Genomic DNA, 17,938 nt, shown 5'->3' on the forward strand with positions numbered 1-17,938 from the left:
TCTCATGATAGTAATAAGTCTCACGAGATCTGATGGTTTTATAAAGGGAAGTTTCCCTGCACACGCTCTCTCTTTCCTGCTACCATGTAAGATGCGACTTTTGCCTTCCGCCATGATTGTGAGGTCTCTGCAGCCCTGGGGAACAGTAAGTCCATTAACCGTCTTTTTTATAAATTACCCTGCCTCAGGTATGTGTTTGTTAGCAGCATGAGAACAGACTAATACAATAACAAACAAACAAACACAAACCACACACATTCACAAAACTATATTGCCTCTTACCTCTCCGTCTTTAAAACAGTTACATGTCCTTAGGTGAACCCGAGCTTATGGGACAGAACCTCACACAGCAACCTGACAGGGAATCAGGGGATCAAACCATCTGTAGGCTTTAAAGGCCAGGGCCGGGCCAGGCCGGATGTGGTGACTCACATCTGCAATCCCAGCATTTTGGGAGGCTGAGGCGGGAGGATTACCTGAGGTTAGTGGTTGGGGACCAACCTGGCCAACATGGTAAAACTCCGTTTCTACTAAAAATAAAAAATTAGCCAGGTGTGTGTGGCATGTGCCTGTAATCTCAGCTACTCAGGAGGCTGAGGCAGGAGAATCACTTGAACCCGGAAGGCAGAGGTTGCAGTAAGCCGAGATTGCACCTTTGCACTACAGCCTAGGCAAAACCAGCAAAACTCCATCTAAAAAAACGCCAGGGATGGGCTGACCTACACTGAGAGGAAGGGTAACCCGGCAATGAAATCTAAATGCAGACAGTCTGGAACCAGACTGTGTTCAAATCTCAGCTATGCCATTTACCAACTGTGGAACTGTGATCAAGCCACTGAACGCTCTGTGCCTCAGCTCCCTCAACTAAAAATAAGAGCCTGTCTGTAATCCCAGCACGTTGGGAGGCCAAGGCAGGCGGATCACAAGGTCAGAAGTTCAAGACCGGCCTGACCTACACGGTGAAACCCCATCTCTACTAAAAATACAAAAATTAGTCAGGTGTAGTGGCACGTGCCTGTAATCCCAGCTACTCGGGAGGCTGATGCAGGAGAATTGCCTGAACCTGGGAGGCGGAGGTTGCAGTGAGCCGAGATCCTGCCACTGTACTCCAGCCTGGGCAACAGAGGGAGACTCTGTCTCAAAAAAATAAAAAAGAAAAAAGAATAGGAGTCCCTCACAGGGCTTGTGAGAGAACGGAGCACTGTGAGGCTGATGGCAGCATTTACAGAGGTGATGATGAAACTGAAAGAAAACTGGGCTTGTCCATAATGGTCTCACACCACCTTTGTGTATTTGTGCCCATTTGAAAATACATGTGTGATTTTAAGACACTTGTTTAGGTTCTCAGAATCCTTTCCTCATTTGTACAATGAGAATAATAACTTCACCTCCCCTGTGTGGTGGTTCTGAGAATCAGACAGATGCATGGAGAGTGGGCAGCACATGTCTAGAACTGGAGAGATGTTAATTTCCTTCTCCATCCACCTTCTACTCTTGCCAAATGATGAAGGTAGACACTGGATGCCCATTCATTCCATTGTTTCTAGCTCTCAACCAAAAGATGGCAGAGATGCATAAGACTATCTATCTGAAGCAGAAGAGATGAGCTTGATGTAGTATTTTGCTTTATTTACTTAGTGACACTTGCCTATGGCACTGGTGAAGAGGACGGAAAAAACTAAGCACTTTCTACAAATAAGCTCTAGGTTGTGATCTCATCTGAGATCATGCAACTCTGAAAAAACCATGGCTCTCAGGAGAAGCCCTTTTTGAGAAATCACATGCTTTTGGCTCTGGGTTCCATGTGTCATTTACATGGGACAATTTTCTCTCTTTACTAGAGACAGGGCTCACTTGCAGTTCAATCTGACCACTGGTAAGACGACTAGAGCAGAAAAGTGAGCCCCCGGTGGAGACCGGTCTGCCCCTTCCTAAGCAGCATGTCTGCTGAGAGAATGAGACGATCACGGATCGAAAGGGACACATATCCTATCGGTGCCAACAACAGAGGGGGAGCTAAGCGTGTCTGGCTACAGATCTGGGTTAGAAATGTGTGGATTCAACAGCTAAACACACTTTTCATGAAGTGATATTTAGTCTGAGGGTCTCCTAAGGCTGAGTGAAATTATTTATGCGTTAGGGCTTAGTGAGCTCACTTAACTGAACTGCTTCAACATGAAGCAGTGGAAATCTAACTTGCAGTGCAGTTGCAAGCTACTTCTTTAATTCCAGCAGCATTGTAATTGTCATGCTTAAATGATACTAGCACTGTCTCTGCTGCATTATTTTATTTTGTTTCCTTCCCCAGTGTGATAAATCTCCTACCACCCCACTATGTATGTAATAGCTTCGAATACACACATGCGAATGAACAGATGAATCTGCTGCAGACTGTTGTTGGGAGCTGCCACTCTTGGTGTCAGTTTAGAGTCTGAAAATGTGGAAAGCGGACTCCTGACACGATTTTCTTATAAGCACTAGAGTCAGAAGCAGAGGGAGAACTCAGACCCTGATCTTTGTGGCTTAGCTACAGGGCCTTCACACTTCGATGAGATTTTAAATAGGAATCCTAGAGGTGATAAAGTATTGTGGCTTAGCAAGAAATGGCTTGGCATCTGAGTTATTTACTTACTTATTTATTTTTTGAGACAAGATCTGGCTCTGTTGCCCAGGCTGGAGTACAGTGGCACGATCTCAGCTCTCTGCAACCTCTGCCTCCCAGACTCAAGTGATCTTCCTACCTCAGCCTTACAAGTAGATGGGACTACAAGCATGTTCTATCACACCCAGCTAATTTTTGTATTTTTGTATTTTTTTTACAGAGACAGGGTCTCACTATGTTGGTCAGGTTGGTCTTGAACTCCTGAGCTCAAAGGATCCACTCCCAAAGTGCTGAGATTACAGGCGTGAGCCACTGCACCCAGCCAGCATCTGAATTAATCTAATTGTCCTGTAGGGGAAAGAAACCATCAGTTCTCCATCAATTTTTAAACTGCAAATAAAGCAGAAATGTTTTCATCACTATCTAAATACCAGTATCTGCTGTTAAGCTCTCAGGCAGCAGGCCTGAGAGAACAAGTTCTGAGATGTGCTGGCCCTTTTCCAGATGGCCTTGGAATGCTGGCTTCAGGACCCCCCAGGTCTAGACCAGCTGGTCCTTCCTGGAGCACCCAGACCTGCTGAATGGATGTCCCATAGCCTCTCCTGCCCGAGGCTGTTCAGTTCTGTGCTTATTGATGACCCAAAATTCTCTGCCAAGAATTTTGGGTTTGCCAAGAACCCACCAGGTCAGGTTCATGCACCTGCCACCCTGGCGCTCTCAGGATGGTGGCTGCTGCCACCGCTGCTGGCTGGTGCCATTTCCTCACCTGTTTCCTCCCTCATTGCTTCAGGGGAAGAAGGAAGTCTGCCTTTTCTTCATGAGCTTTTCTAGGCATCTGTCCATCAGAGGGTGCAGCTGCCAGGAGTTAGACAACAATGCATCTTGCTTCAACAGCGCCCTTCAAAACTCGGGGCTCACACACGGCTGCCAATTCCTCGACTGCTCATTCAGGCAAGTGTAGTGACCAGAAGTTAATAAGGGAAAGGAAGCCATGCTTCTGCCAGGAACATGGCATTATGCTTGGCTGTGTTGGCAAATGAAGGGAGGAAAACAGTCTTAGAAACACAAAAGTTGTCTTGTGGGGTAGGAGGCAAAATGCGCAGCCAAGGCCAGTGGCAGTGAGTGTCTGCAACACGCAATGGAAAACCAGGCTGGACGAGGGCCAGGGAGCCCGGCTTCGGGCCCTGCTCTGCTGTGACCAGCTATGCACGCTTGGGCGGTCACTTTGCTTCTATGCGCCTTCCGCTTTTCCTAAGGCTGGAATGAGATGATCCTTATTTTCTGTTTGTGAATGCCAACCTAAAAGCCATGCATGAGAGGCTGAATCTCATTCGGCCAGGACTTGATATGTCCATCACTGGCTCTGGACCTTGGTTTCGTGATTCAACTAATGTTGTTATTTTCTGCCCTGTATTGAAGTACTAATTTTGAATGAATGAAACATGGGAATGACAGGTTTTGCAGATTGTGCCTCCCAAAGATGGTTGTAGTAAAACCTCCTGTCCTATGTGTTCCTTGCAACGTGAACATACCACTGTCCCATCAAAAGGTGGAGTCTGTTTGTCTACTCCTTGGATCTGGACTGTGACCACTGTGACCAACAGAATATGGTGGAAGTGACATGGTGCCATTGCCAAGAAGAGCCTTTCCTCACCTGGTAGCTTGACCTTCCTGCTTCTTGGAAGCTGGACACCAGGTAAGAAGTTGGACACCTGGCACGTCCTCTAGGGCCTCTCCACGTGGCTTGGTCTTTTCATTGGGTGGGAAGCCCAAGCCCCATGGAGAGGCCCTAGAGGACGTGCCAGGAGGCAGGCTGGAGAAGAAGCCATCTTGGAAGAGGATCCTCCAGCCCCAGCTGCCCCCATGTGGATCAGGCAGGAACTGCACCACCAAACCCTCCCCAGATTCTGGAACCCACTACTAAATCCCGAGCAAAAGAAATGATTGTTTCAAGCTACCAAGTTTTGCTGCAGTTTGCTACACAGTATGCAGGAACAGATAACAGAAACAATGTTATCTGCAGTATTGGGCAAATACAGATGGACCTTATCTTAACAGATCTGCTCCTAAAAGCATTTGCTGAAAATGAACACAAATTTACATATCAAATCATTTTCAAAGCTTCTGCACTTACATCTTTTGAAAAGAATGGTGGCAGGGGGAGAGAGAATCACTAACTCCAGTGACAATTCAAATATACTTAATAGCTTAGGTGTCATCTCCTTCTGGGAAACCTCCCGAACCACCCCTTTCACCCAGCCATGGAATATGCCCCTGGAACAACCTCCATTCATGACTCAATAGCTCGGCTCCTGGTACAGTGCATTGAATTTGCTTGTTTCTTCTCCACTGCCTGAAGGCAGGGGCCATATCCATTCCTTCTTGCAGTAGGAACAGTGTAATGGCCAATGCATAAAGAATGCTTATTATGTGGTATGTGCTAGGGACTGTTCAAGCCCTTGACATATATATATTTATAGTGTTTATAATAGGTCAACTCAATGTTTATAACAGTTATGTGAGGTAGGCTCCATAATTACCCTCAATTTGTAGACAAGGAAACTGAGGCACAGAGAGGGTAGGTAACTTGCCCAAGGTCATCCAGCTAGTAAGCGGCAGAGCCTGGCTTTGAACCCAGACAGTCTGGGTCCAGACAGAGTCCATGCCTTAACACACCATACACTATGTATGCTCCTTTTGCACTTAGCATTCAACAAACGTCTGTAACTCAATGAATGAATCAACAATGCAAATCAAACCCAAACTTCCCACACAGATCAGGATTTCTGAAAGAAGAAACCTGTACCACATGAATAAAAATCAATTATAAGAACTACATGCAGCTGTAAAATCCCATATAAATGCTAAGTAATGATAATGAATTTGCTACACAGACCAAAAATAAATCTGAATGAGAAAAGGTACTCCCTACTACTTCCTGTTTATCTATTAGTGCTAATCTAGTCAGTAGCTGCTAATATAATTACTTCATGAAAATCTATGCTAATAGGAACCAAGGGAGGGCACAGATAAGCTCACAGACGAATATTAGAATCTCATGTTCATTCACCATTCAGTTCAGAAAGCTCCATCAAACCTACTAACCAATGGTTTGTTTCATCTCCTTCCTCTTCCTCTCCATCTGGAGCAAAGTAAGGAGGCATGCAAAGCTTTCACAAAATCCAGTGCCGATAAGAAAAGTTCCTAAGCAGCTGTGAATTGGTTGCAAATGGCCGTGATAGAACTAGAAGATGCTGTGTAGAAAGACTATGTCTACTTCCCTGCAGAAGCTGCACAAAATTGGTGCCTGGTTTTCATCAGGTTTCCAACTGTATAGTGTTATTACTCCATGTTGTCTGTAGGCTGGCAGTATCAGTATCACCTGCACACCTAACAGAAATGCAATTTCGGGTCCCACCACAGAGCAAATGAATCAGAATTTGCCCACAGGTACAGCAATGTGTGAAAAGCACCGCATATGACTGGACCTCAAGTCTGGATGAGGGTGAGAAGGAGGAGTCTGTCCTCAGGCACTGATCTTCCAGTTCCCTTACCCATTCCTACCTCCAACAACTCTGCTACTCCAACCCCAAATACCCAGGCTGCCAAAATGATTTTTTTTTTCGAGATGGAGCCTCGCTGTGTTGCCCAGGCTGGAGTGTGGTAGCATGATCTCGGCTCACTGCAACCTCTGTCTCCTGGGCTCAAGCGATTCTCCTGCCTCAGCCTCTTCAACAGCTGGGATTACAGGCATGTGCCACCATCCCCAGCTAATTTTTATATCTTTAGTAGGTACAGAGTTTCGCCATGTTGGCCAGGCTGCTCTTGAACTCATGACCACAGGTGATCTGCCATGCCTGGCCCCAAAATGATCTTAAAGCTGAGAGAAGCAATAACTGGGAACAAGTAGGGGTGACACTTTCCTGTCCTTTGGAGTCAGATGCATTTGTGTTTGAGTCCCTGTTGCATCAGTTACTAGCTGTGTGATAAATTACTGAACCTGTTCTAAGCACCAGTATCTTATCTACAATACGGAAACATAACTATAATGCCTTGTGTCTGCAGGAAAACTGAACTAAGTGCCTGGCAGAGGAGAGGGCACACACGCAGCACGTGTTCTGGAAAGGGGTGCCAGCCCTGGTCCGTGGCACTCTTTCTTTCCTTCTCCAGACTTAAAGACAGGTCAGGCTATTTCATCTCCAGATGCCACAGACCAGGGCTACTACATTTCACTTGAAATCTGAAAGTTTCTCAGAACCAAAAATGACTTCTAATTTGACAACACGTTCATTTTAAAGATGAGGACGCTGAAACCCAGAGAATTTAATCCTTGGGACAGCATAATCTTCCTTACCCATTTCCTTTATTATGTGTTTCAAAGAACAATGTTCTAAAAACAGTAGCAAAAACCTCACAAATACCTTGAAAATGCCTTGTTATACACACTGAGACAGAGACAGCAGGATGGAGTGGTCAGAGGCTCAGAAGACCCATCTTTAAATGCCATCTCCACCAATAACTAGCTGTTATCCCAAATAACTCTGACTCATCTTTTTCACTTCTAAAAGAAGGCCCATTAGATCTGCTCTAATGTTACTTCCAAGCAAAAGAAATTCTGATTCCAGATGAAATGTTGCCCTCCGTCATACTTTTTTTTGGAGACAAGGTCTGACTCTGTCACCCAGGCTGGAGTGCAGTGGCTGATCATGGCTCACTGCAGCCTCAACCTCCCTGGGCTCGTCCCACCTCAGCCTCCTGGAGGCGCATGCCACCATGCCAGGCTAATTTTTGCATTTCTTCGTAGAAACAGGGTTTCACCACGTTGCCCAGGCTGGTCTCGAACTCCTGGGCTCAAGAGATCCACCCGCCTCAGCCTCCCTAGGTGCTGGGATTACTTAAAAGCATTAGCCACTGTGCCCGGGCCCTTTTCTTCAAAGATGTAATTTTCAAAATTGTCCACCAGGTGGCAGGACATCTCCTTTACAGAAGTCTGAGCGGAGTTACACAAAGGACAGAAAAGAACTCTAAGGAAGCAGTATATATTTTTCAAAGCATTAAGTTTTCTACAATTTGATTGTAACTGGTTTTTATTTGAATGCTAATCAAGAATTTGGTCAGTCATGTGGCACGGGAAAAGGGCTAAATTCCGAATTTAAGGTATTAAAGTAGGATGAGCACTGGGGGTGATGGGGATTGAGAAGCGAAAGCTACCTGGCCGCCTAAAACATGCCAAGGAGTTGTCTTCTTAACAAATGAGGCATGAGAGACAATCATCTACAAAAGCCTTGGATATACAGAAAGTTTTAAAACATTTTCCCGTGGAAAAGTGACACAAAATAGAAAAAGAAATGACTGAAGAAAATATGTAAGATTATAGTAGCAGGTAGTTCTGAATTTAAAAATGCATAGGGGCTGGGTGTGGTGGCTCACGCCTGTAATCCCAGCACTCTGGGAAGCCAAGGCAGGAGAAGGTCAGGAGTTCAAGATCAGCCTGACCAACATGATGAAACCCCATCTCTACTAAAGAAAAAAAAAATCAGCTAGGCGTGGTGGTGCATGCCTGCAATCCCAGCTACTTGGGAGGCTGAGCCAGGAGAATCGCTTGAACCAGGAGGCAGAGGTTGCAGTGAGCCAAGATTGCACCACCGCACTCCAGCCTGGCCAACAAGAATGAAACTCCATCTCAAAAAAAAAAAGTAATAAATAATAATTTTAAAATGTAGCCAGGCACAGTGGCCCATGCCTGTAATCCCAGCACATTGAGAGGTCTAAGACGGTGGGTCACTTGAGGTCACGAGTTTGAGACCAGCCTGGCCAACATGGTGAAACCCTGTTTCTACTAAAATACAAACATTAGCTGGGTGTGGTGGTGCAAGCCTGTAATCCTAGCTACTCGGGAGGCTGGGGCAGGAGAGTCACTTGAACCCAGAAGGTGGGGGTTGCAGCGAGCAAAGATTGTGCCACTACACTCCAGCCTGGATAAGATTCCATCTCAAAAAATAAAAAAGTAAAAAGGCATAGAGGCTGAAATGAAATATGGCATCCTAGATCAGATCCTGGAAAAAAAAGGGCCTTAGAAGAAAAACTGGTAAAATCAGAATATGGTGTTCATTAATAATTTTGTATCATTGTTAATTTCTTAGTTTTGACAAATGTACTATGATTCTGTAGGATCCAACATGATGGTGATCTGGAGAAGGGGCTCTGAGAACTCTGTACTATCTTTGCAACTTTGCTATAAATCTAAAATTATTTCCGAATAAAAATCTTACTTTTAAAATGCATAGAAAAGTAAGAGGAAAAATAGTGAGGAATGGACAGAAACAGAGTTTCATAGGAAATGTCCTGTGTCTACGATAATTTAATAAGGGGAAATTTTAAAACCAGGGGGTAGTAGCTCACATGCAATAAAACTAAGATGAATAAATAAAAATGACATAGCCTAGAGCAAACTGGGATGTGGACAAAGAAGAGTGCTCTAGGATATTACTGATGGGATTATATGCTGCTACAGGCTTTCTGGAAAGTAATTTCGCCTTAAATGACAGAAGCAATAAAACCGATAGCCTTTGCCCCAGTAATACCAGTTTTAGCAACCTATACCAAAGCAGTAATTTAAATGGAAAAAAAAAAAAGTCATCTATTTTTATGAAGTAGCTCTGCTCTGTAGTATGGGAAAACTGCTCTTACGGTTACTGGTGCCTAGACAGATAGCGGTGCTATTAATTAAATGGAATATTATAATGGAATTAAGAGTGAGCAGGCTGAGGACTATAACAGATCACCTGAAGTCATTTTTTAAGAGCTCACTACATGCAACATAGTATCCTAGGCTCGGTCCTGGAACAGATAAAGGACAATAGTAGAAAAACTCAGAAAATGTGAATACAGTTTATAGTAAATAATATGATATCAATATTAATGTCTTAGTTTTGACTGATGTACCATGATTATAAGGAAGTTGGTATTAGGGAACACTAGGTAAAGGAGTCTATGGAAACTCAGTATCTGCAATTTCTCTACAAATCTATAATTATTTTAAAACAAAAAGTTAAACAGGGAACTCAGAATTATATACAAACACACATATGTGGCTATAAAGTACAAAAGCTTTACTGTATTAGAAATTTTGACAGGTTCAAAAAACACTTTCAGAGTTAGAAAAAGGCTTTGCTCTTTGGGGGAGTGTGTGTGTGAATGTGTGCATGTGCGTGTGAGTGTGTGCATGTGTGTGTGTGGTGATTTTGTGTTGCCATTGCTATTTAGAGGTTTCACTGAACAACTGATTAAGATGCCCAGACTCAGAGTAGTAGCTGAAGAGGATTTGGAATTGTCCCCATCCTGACAGTCTAAAAATAATTTTTTTTTTCAGCATGTAAGTTTTAAGTAGCAAGTAAGGAAGACATGTTCTATAATAACTTTTTAAGTAATCATTCCTCACAGACTATATTTAGAATTCCATAGTATATCAAATTGAGTATTATTTTTCAAGTCAGGGTTTTTGTTGGGGGAGGGGCCACCCGATTCCCTGGTTCTTGGTGGACTGAAAGAACATAAAGTGAGTATCTCATTCTACAAAGGTGCTCGAACATCCAAAAACCTAGGTCTTGCCACTTCTCCCTCTGAGGCGCTGGCTCTGGCCCCCAGGCAAGCAGGAATGACCACAATGGGGGATGGAAGCTCCTCCAATGTGTCTTCATAAAAGTCACCTCTGAACTCATGGACTGCAGTGGCACAATATGGCTCACTGCAGCCTTTAGCTCCCAGGCTCAAGTGATCCTCCCACCTCAGCCTCCAGGTAGCTGGGACCACAGGCACGGGCCACCACACCTGGCTAATTTCTTAATTTTTTTGCAGAGACGAGGTCCCACTATGTTGCCCAAGATGGTCTTAAACCCCTGGGCTCAAGCGATCCTCTGGCCTTGGCATCTCGAAGTGCTGGGATTACAGGTGCTAGCCACTGCACCCAGCTTGCAAAACTCCTTTTAAGATTCTGATGAGCACTTCTAGGCATTCATTCCATTCATGCTAAAAATCCTCAGGTTAAATAATCACCAGGAGGCACACAGAAAACCCCTCCTGCAGGTCCATATTAGTAGCTGTGCAAACCCTGTGATCTGAAAAGCCGTGGGTTTTTCATTCTCCCCAGGCTGATCTTTCCTTACTCTCTATGTATCCAGCTCAGACTGATACACTGAATATTCTCTTACATTTTCTGTGCCTTTTTTTTTAAAAAAAAAGTATTTTTTCTTAGAAGTTGTCTCACATCTTTTATGGAACAAAGTAAGACATAGATAATAAATAATACAATGCATGTATTTTTTCTTGTTGTTTAGAACAAAGCACAGCTTTAGGAACTTATAACAAAGCTGAGCTTCCTTATTAACATGAACAGACCCATAACAGGCATTGAAATAGATAAGCCAGCAATAAAAAGGTGGCAGATAAAGAATTCAGTAAGCAATACAGCCGGAAGTGGAAAAGAGAGAAAACCCGACCCACTAACTTGGGTTTAATTGAACTAGCTCTACTTTTCCTATTACCAATTCCATCTCCATTCCATGCTTTCCCCCTCGTCAATTTCACACCCTGGCTTCACATGTATCACTGCCCAAACCCTTAGTGGTGGACAGAGATACTGCTCTTCTTCCAGCCTTTGCTGACAGAACTTGTAAAACACAAAGTAGCAAAGCAAATTATTGACAACCCACGTTCCTTACCATAAAGGAAGCTGACTTGACTAGAAGCAGCAGAGATTTCACTGGGAGCCCTGAGATACAGAACCAACTGGCAATATGGCAGTTTCTGGCAAAGAAGTCAAGGTTTTGAACCTGTATGTTGTTCCCCTCTTAACTGCTACTAAGAAAACCTATTTGCGATGTTATTTGTAGACACAGATCTGCTTTGGGATTCCGAACAAGTAAGAATCTGGGAACACTCTTTCTCCCTCCATGGCACAGGAGGGTGAAGGGGAGGGGAGGGGAAGGTGCTGAAGTGGACATGGTGGTCTTCCATGGCTGTTAGTACCACAAGATCAGGTGCGTAACTTGTAAATGAAAACAAAATATGCAAAATGAAAATGCAAGCCCCCACCCCCGTTCAAAAAGCAGGGGGGAAAATGCTATAAAAAATACTAAAACATTGAGCTTTTTCCTTTCTTCTCTATACCTTCTCTTGGCTTGTTATTTTGTTTTGTTTTGTTCGGGATGGAGACTCGCTCTGTCACCCAGGGTGGAGTGCAGTGGTGTGATCTCGGCTCACTGCAACCTGTCTCCCGAGTTCAAGTGATTCTCCTGCCTCAGCCTCCTGAGTAGCTGGGATTACAGGTGCGTGCCACCATGCCTGGCTAATTTTTATATTTTTAGTAGACGGAGGTTTTGCCATGTTGGCCAGGCTGGGCTTGAACACCTGAGCTCAGGTGATCCGCCTGCCTTGGCCTCCCAAAATGCTGGGATTACAGGCATGAGCCACCACACCTGGCCGTTAACGTGTTTTTAAATTGCTATTTAATGTCACGATCCCTCAGGCATGGGGATACTTGTAGAGTAAGTGCAAACCCTTACAAACACTCGGGGCCCTGTCCATATCTCGGTACATGCACACAGACCATCGGCTTCTGGGTCCTCACTCCCATCAGCTGCTGGACAGATGCACCATGCACCGATCAGGGGTGAGGAAGTCAAGCCAGGAATCCTCTCTTCTCATGGGTCCACGATCTCAACCCGAAGCAGATGGGTGACCCATAAATGTATTGCAACATTAGCACTGGGACACGTTAGGTGCCTGGATTGTGGGTAGGCAAGAGGCTCACCCCCACTGAGTTGCCTGTGGAACCCGCCCCATCCCAAGATACCCAGCGAGTGTACACTTGACCCCAACCCTCCCATGCTCACAGCCAGGTCTCTTCTGCGGTAGAGGGCAGTAGGAGTCTCTAGGGGGGGAGGGAGATAGGGAGGTCTGGCAAGGCCTGGGATGCCAGGGGGGCCAGAAGCTGAGAACCGCCCAGGGATGCTGGGAGGTGGCAGGACTGTGTGTAATACAAAGCCCAGCCCTCTCATGCAGGTTCCATTGGACTTGACTTATAAGATACAAATTCAAAGATTAAGAATTTCCTGACAGCAACCTTGCAGCATTAATCCCCATGCACAGGGGCCTTCTCATTGTGGGGCCCTGGGCAGCTGCACTGGCCACATGCCCGAAAAGCTGGCCCTGTTAGCACTCTACTAGAATTCCAGAAACAAAATGGACACAAGTTTGCCCCCACTGCCTCCAGCTTTCCATCACACAATCTATGTCTCCAATCTGTGTTGACAGGAATGGCAAAGAGATTTCACCTTACAGAGATAAGAGGCTGCTCTGGTGCAGATAGGTGGGAGGGGTCTCATACCCTACGTGTTTAGCCTCCTCTCCCATTGCGCTGCAAGGTAGAGCCTGCTGTATCTTTAAAGACTTCTGAAGCCCACCCATTTGAACAATAATTTTAACTTATTACATTGTGCAAAGAGTTGACATAGTGAGATATAGGCAGAGTCTTGATGGTTCTAGAAATCCCCCCAAACCTAACTTAGCCTAGAATTGGATTTTCAAGTGTCAGGGAGATTAGAAAAGAGAGAGAATTGAAGGATAATTCCTTATTAAATGGCTCTGGGCTGATAGTTCGTAAAAACTGGGCCATTATCCAAAGTCATTATTTGGCTGTAAGCATATAACCTGGTGGCTGAAAGCATGTCTCTTACAAACCTTGGCTTCTGGGTCACTGTTGATACTACAAGAATCATCATCGTCAGGGTGTGGGGCATTTCTAGAGAGAAAAACAGAAAAGTGGACTTAGGATTCTACTGCAAACTGTCTGCACAAAGCCACACACTGACACCAGATCCATCCTTCCAATGTCCTACCTGAGTTTCAAAGATGCATAGCGTAGGGTTGCTCCTTCAAACTCTTTTAAACTGGGGTCCGGGTTAACAGTGGCTGCATGCAAATCCTAGAGGAAAATAGAGCCTCGTTAATGTACAATGCGGGAGGGGTTCATTCATTGCCTCAAATATCAAAGGGGAGAAAAGTCTTCCCAGCAAGAGGCAGAGAGTGCATGTGAGCTTAGGCAGAGAAAGGCATGCAAGGACTGTTGAATGCTGACTGGTGCAAATGCCTGTTCTTACAAAACAACGAGGAACCTGGGCATTCACAATGGGAGACATCAAAAAAAGGCAACAGGAGTGTGAGCTGAATGCCCCTAGCAAGCCCAATCACTGTGTCCCTGCAGAATGCATGACATTCACGAAGAAGAAAAATATACAGCCACAGCCATGCAGAAAGGATAAAATATTAAATGATCTAAGATCTGACAATATACTTGCCTTCCAAATGTCACTATTAATCTTTCCCCCATTCAGAACAGCAAAATCACTCCATGGCTGTTTCTAGACATATAATTATTCACATAGGAAAAAAGCACATTGATTTAAAGAAAAAGAAGAAAAGAAAAAAAAAAAACACAAGACACTGTTGTTAGCATTGATATTCACAGGATGGGTTAGGGAACAAGTTAACTCTAACGGCAACTTGTTGGCTCACTCCCCCATGTCTAGATTATCACCTGAAGACTAGGGCAGGAGAGTGGTGGTGCTTTCATTACTTACCAAATAAATGACTAAATATTATTAGAAGCACACAGTGACGTTATTTCCTAAAGGTAATTTTAAAAGCAAACAATATAATTCCAAGTATTCGACAACTAACATACCTAATTCCATAGTAACCATTTTCCTCCCTATAAACCAAACAGAACTGTTTTCTGGAGGTGGGGATGGAATGAGGGATGGTACTGCGTTTGTTTGGTAACTAGGGAACACCCATGGCTAAGGGTCCTAAAACTTGAGGGTCAAGATATTTTCACTTAAAAGAAAAAAGGAGAATGATAGGGAGAGAGGGTTAGTAAGGAACACAGACTGACATCAACATTTTGCTGAAATTTAACCTAACAAAAAACAGCTCTAAACAATCTAACATAAATTCCTGTAATTCATAAAAGCTCTGCTTTTTTTTTTTTTTTTTTTTTGCTAAAAAAGGCTCGTCACAAATTAATACTTGATCATGAAATAATTTTCCTTTTTTTTTTTTGAAATGGAGTCTCGCTCTGTCGCACAGGCTAGAGTGCAATGGCGCGATCTCAGCTCACTGCAACTTCTACCTCCCAGGTCCAAGTGATTCTCCTGCCTCAGTCTCTTGAGTAGCTGGGATTACAGGTGCGTACCATCACGCTGGCTAATTTTTTGTATTTTTTAAATAGAGATGGGGTTTCACCATGTTGGTCAGGCTGGTCTCGAACTCCTGACCTCATGATCCACCTGCCTCGGCCTCCCAAAGTGCTGGGATTACAGGCGTGAGCCACCGCGCCTGGCTGATCATGAAATGATTTTCTAAACATAATTATACTGCAAGGCATGAAGCCTGGCCTTCTGGAGAAGGCTCTTGCAATAACTGATTTCCAAATCAAAACAACTCCTCCATCCACCTCAGACCATGAGAACATGTTTTTTCTCTCTACTAGGCTTAGTGTATATTCAAATATTTTTCATCTAAGATTCAGGGAAATAAGCAAGCAAGGCTAATGAAACTCAGGGACAGTCTCGTGGTCTGCTTTACTGACTGGTTAGGCAAATCTGTTTGTATAAGAAATCATCAAAACTTTTCAGCTAAATAACTTTTCAACTGAAGTTCTTTGAAAATGGGAAGTGAATACTGACCCATAACGTTTACTCACAACATTGATACAGTTTTGAAAACCACTAAAAGCAGGAAAAAAAACCTAAGTTTAAATGTCTTGTGCATCAAAAGATACATTTATTTTATTTAAGTTTTTTTTTTTTCCATTCAGCTGCTGTCCTTGAATATTTAAAATTTTTTTTGAGACAAGGTCTCACTCTGTCACCCAGTCTGGGGTGCAGTGGCCTGATCATGGCTCACTGTAGCCTTGACTTCTTGCTCAAGCAATCCTCCTGCCTTGGCCTCCTGGGTAGCTGGGACTGTTGAGGTGCATGCTACAACACCTGGCTAATTTTTAAAAACTTTTTTGTTGAGATGGGGGTTCCACTATGCTACACAGGCTGGTCTTGAACTCCTGAGTTCAAGTGATCCTCCCACTTAGGCCTTCCAAAGTGCTGGGATTACAGGCATGAGCCATTGCGCCTGGTGTGATAAGCACTTATCAAACCCTGCAAGTCTCGCTGAGGGCCATGACATTGCAAATTTGGGTCCATTATTAACTTTGCACATGTGTGGTGTCATTTTCTTTTTGGTCCAGGCACCTAAACTACGGTTTTTCAAAATAAAATAGGAACTTCGACCACTGTATTTATTTTTTAAAAATAATTTCTCTTAATGAATAAAGGGCAGAAATATGGCCCAATCCCTTACCTGTCCCCTCACTCCACCCCCAGAAGCAGTGTTCAGTCTTTATGGGGAGAAAATGAATAACCTAGGATAATTTTAACCTGTTAGCCCAGAGGAGCTGTGAACCCCTGAAAAGGGTGTGGGGTTTTGGACGTGTATGTCTTCCTGAGAGAAAGATGCCCAGTTTTTCTCGTATTTCCAGACAGGCCAGTGACCAGTTTTGGTCTGGACCAATGTAGGGCTCCTAATAAGGACTTAAGATGAGGACCTGAAATATCAAGTACAAAATAAAATTTTAAGCTACAATTTCCTTTTCAAAAAAAAAACAACAAAACTTATATGTCCTCAAATTGTCATCATTGTTTATATGTGAGCAATATTTGTTGTTAAGTTGAACTTTGAAAAAGGATAATCAGATGATGAATTAGGAAGACTCAAGATAATTGTGTCTTTGTGGAGAAACTTATAGAAACAAGAAAAAAAGAGAAGTACCTCACAAAAAGAATTTAAAATCAGAAAATATCCCCAAGAGACCCTATACATTGAGACTACAGAGGGTAAAAGAAGAGTATTTTCTAAAACAAGTATTCAGAAAAGTCTTCAGTACTTAATTAAAACAGTTTCTACGTGTGTGTGGCTTTTAAATTTTTTGATTTACTCTTTGGACATAAGGGTATTTGTAAAGTAAAAGCTAACAACAGTACTAAGACTGTCAGAATCCAGCTCTCATGTTATGGAAACATGAGTTAGATGGCAAATGTCCAACAATCAGCTTTTATAGATTTAAATAAACAAAGGCTCTGCATAGTGATTTCAAAAAAACTTAACATGGGCACTCCTAAAGAAATTCTTTAGCACAAAACTCAGGAAGGAAAATGGAAACTAGTGTTATATGTGTTATGACTGGGCCAAAGATCTTTTTCCCCTCTTATATTTAAAACTATTCATTTACATCAAAGATAACAAACTTTCTCCAATGTATAAGTGACCATAATTTTTCTTTTTTAAAAAGTTAAAATCAACGAAAGACTCACTTTTTCTTAAATTTTAAGAACTACATGGTCTATTCATCTAATTTTTTTAGTTAAGAAGAGAGAATATTTTCTACATTTGGCTAACGAGTTTTGCTAATGATTTTCAGTTAAGCAATTTTTTAAAAAGAACAACCCAACAGAGACTCTTCGGTTCTACAGAAGGTCTGTATCCACCCCAGTCTGCAGTCTGTGGGGGAGGGGTGGGAGAGACGAAGGAAGAGGAGAGACAAAGAGAAAGACAATAAAAGAGGAAAAGGCAAGTTGGACGATATGCCTCAGGAAAGACACAGACACAAAGCTGAGAAAGAGGTGGTAATGGACTGACAGGGACCATCTTCTACGAGCAGCAAACTTCCATGAGCCTGGCAACCTTCCAGGCAATGCAGCTAAAGCCTTGCACAGCCAAGTGACATGCTGGTGCCAGAGGCATAGCTGGGACACCCTCCTGGTGCTTGTCCTGATCTTGCCCAGGCTGCAACACCCCTTTCTGTGATTACTTGATCCTGCTCAGTTCTGGGAGAGCCCTGGAGCCTTAGCTCCTCAGAGATAGTACGTCTAGGGGGACTGACCCAATGCCCAGGATATGACACTCCTCAAAACCCTTGAGCACCACACAGAAGCTGTGCGACGGTGGACCCAGTAGGGAGGGAATCCAATCATATCACCTTGACTACTGAGTTTTCTTCTTCCATATTTCTCTTCTGGGGCCTTGGAAAGCAATTCTACATAGCAAACAAAAATGATGCATTGTCTTTCCGCTGGAAAAAGGCCAACAAAGGAGCTGATTCTTTGACAGTGTCAACAGAGTGCTCTTAAAGATGAAGCCTCAGGGGCTGGGTATGTCCCTACCAGGTGCTAAGAAAACCTCTATGAAGTGACATCAAAATGCAAACCAGAGGGCAAGGGTGGA

The 17,938-nt window shown here is 43.6% G+C and overlaps 1 protein-coding gene across 5 annotated transcripts in view; it reads right to left on the reverse strand.

Moving 5' to 3' along the window:
- Nucleotides 1–17,938, reverse strand: part of APBB2 (amyloid beta precursor protein binding family B member 2) — a 404,376-nt gene that overhangs the window by 112,383 nt on the left and 274,055 nt on the right. For 4 of the 5 annotated variants that reach the window (XM_064366631.1, XM_064366628.1, XM_064366630.1 and 1 more), the window contains 3 exons: nucleotides 13,960–14,022; nucleotides 13,501–13,586; nucleotides 13,343–13,403 (listed from right to left, as the gene is read on the reverse strand). In XM_064366631.1, coding sequence (XP_064222701.1) covers nucleotides 13,343–13,403; nucleotides 13,501–13,586; nucleotides 13,960–14,022 — 210 coding nt within the window. The remainder of the gene's footprint in view (nucleotides 1–13,342; nucleotides 13,404–13,500; nucleotides 13,587–13,959; nucleotides 14,023–17,938) is intronic. The other variant, XM_064366633.1, reaches the window with a different exon arrangement.

The sequence above is a fragment of the Aotus nancymaae genome, unplaced genomic scaffold (assembly GCF_030222135.1).
Source record: "Aotus nancymaae isolate 86718 unplaced genomic scaffold, 86718_ANA_hifiasm-v0.15.2.pri h1tg000006l, whole genome shotgun sequence".
Taxonomy (NCBI): Eukaryota; Metazoa; Chordata; class Mammalia; order Primates; family Aotidae; genus Aotus; species Aotus nancymaae.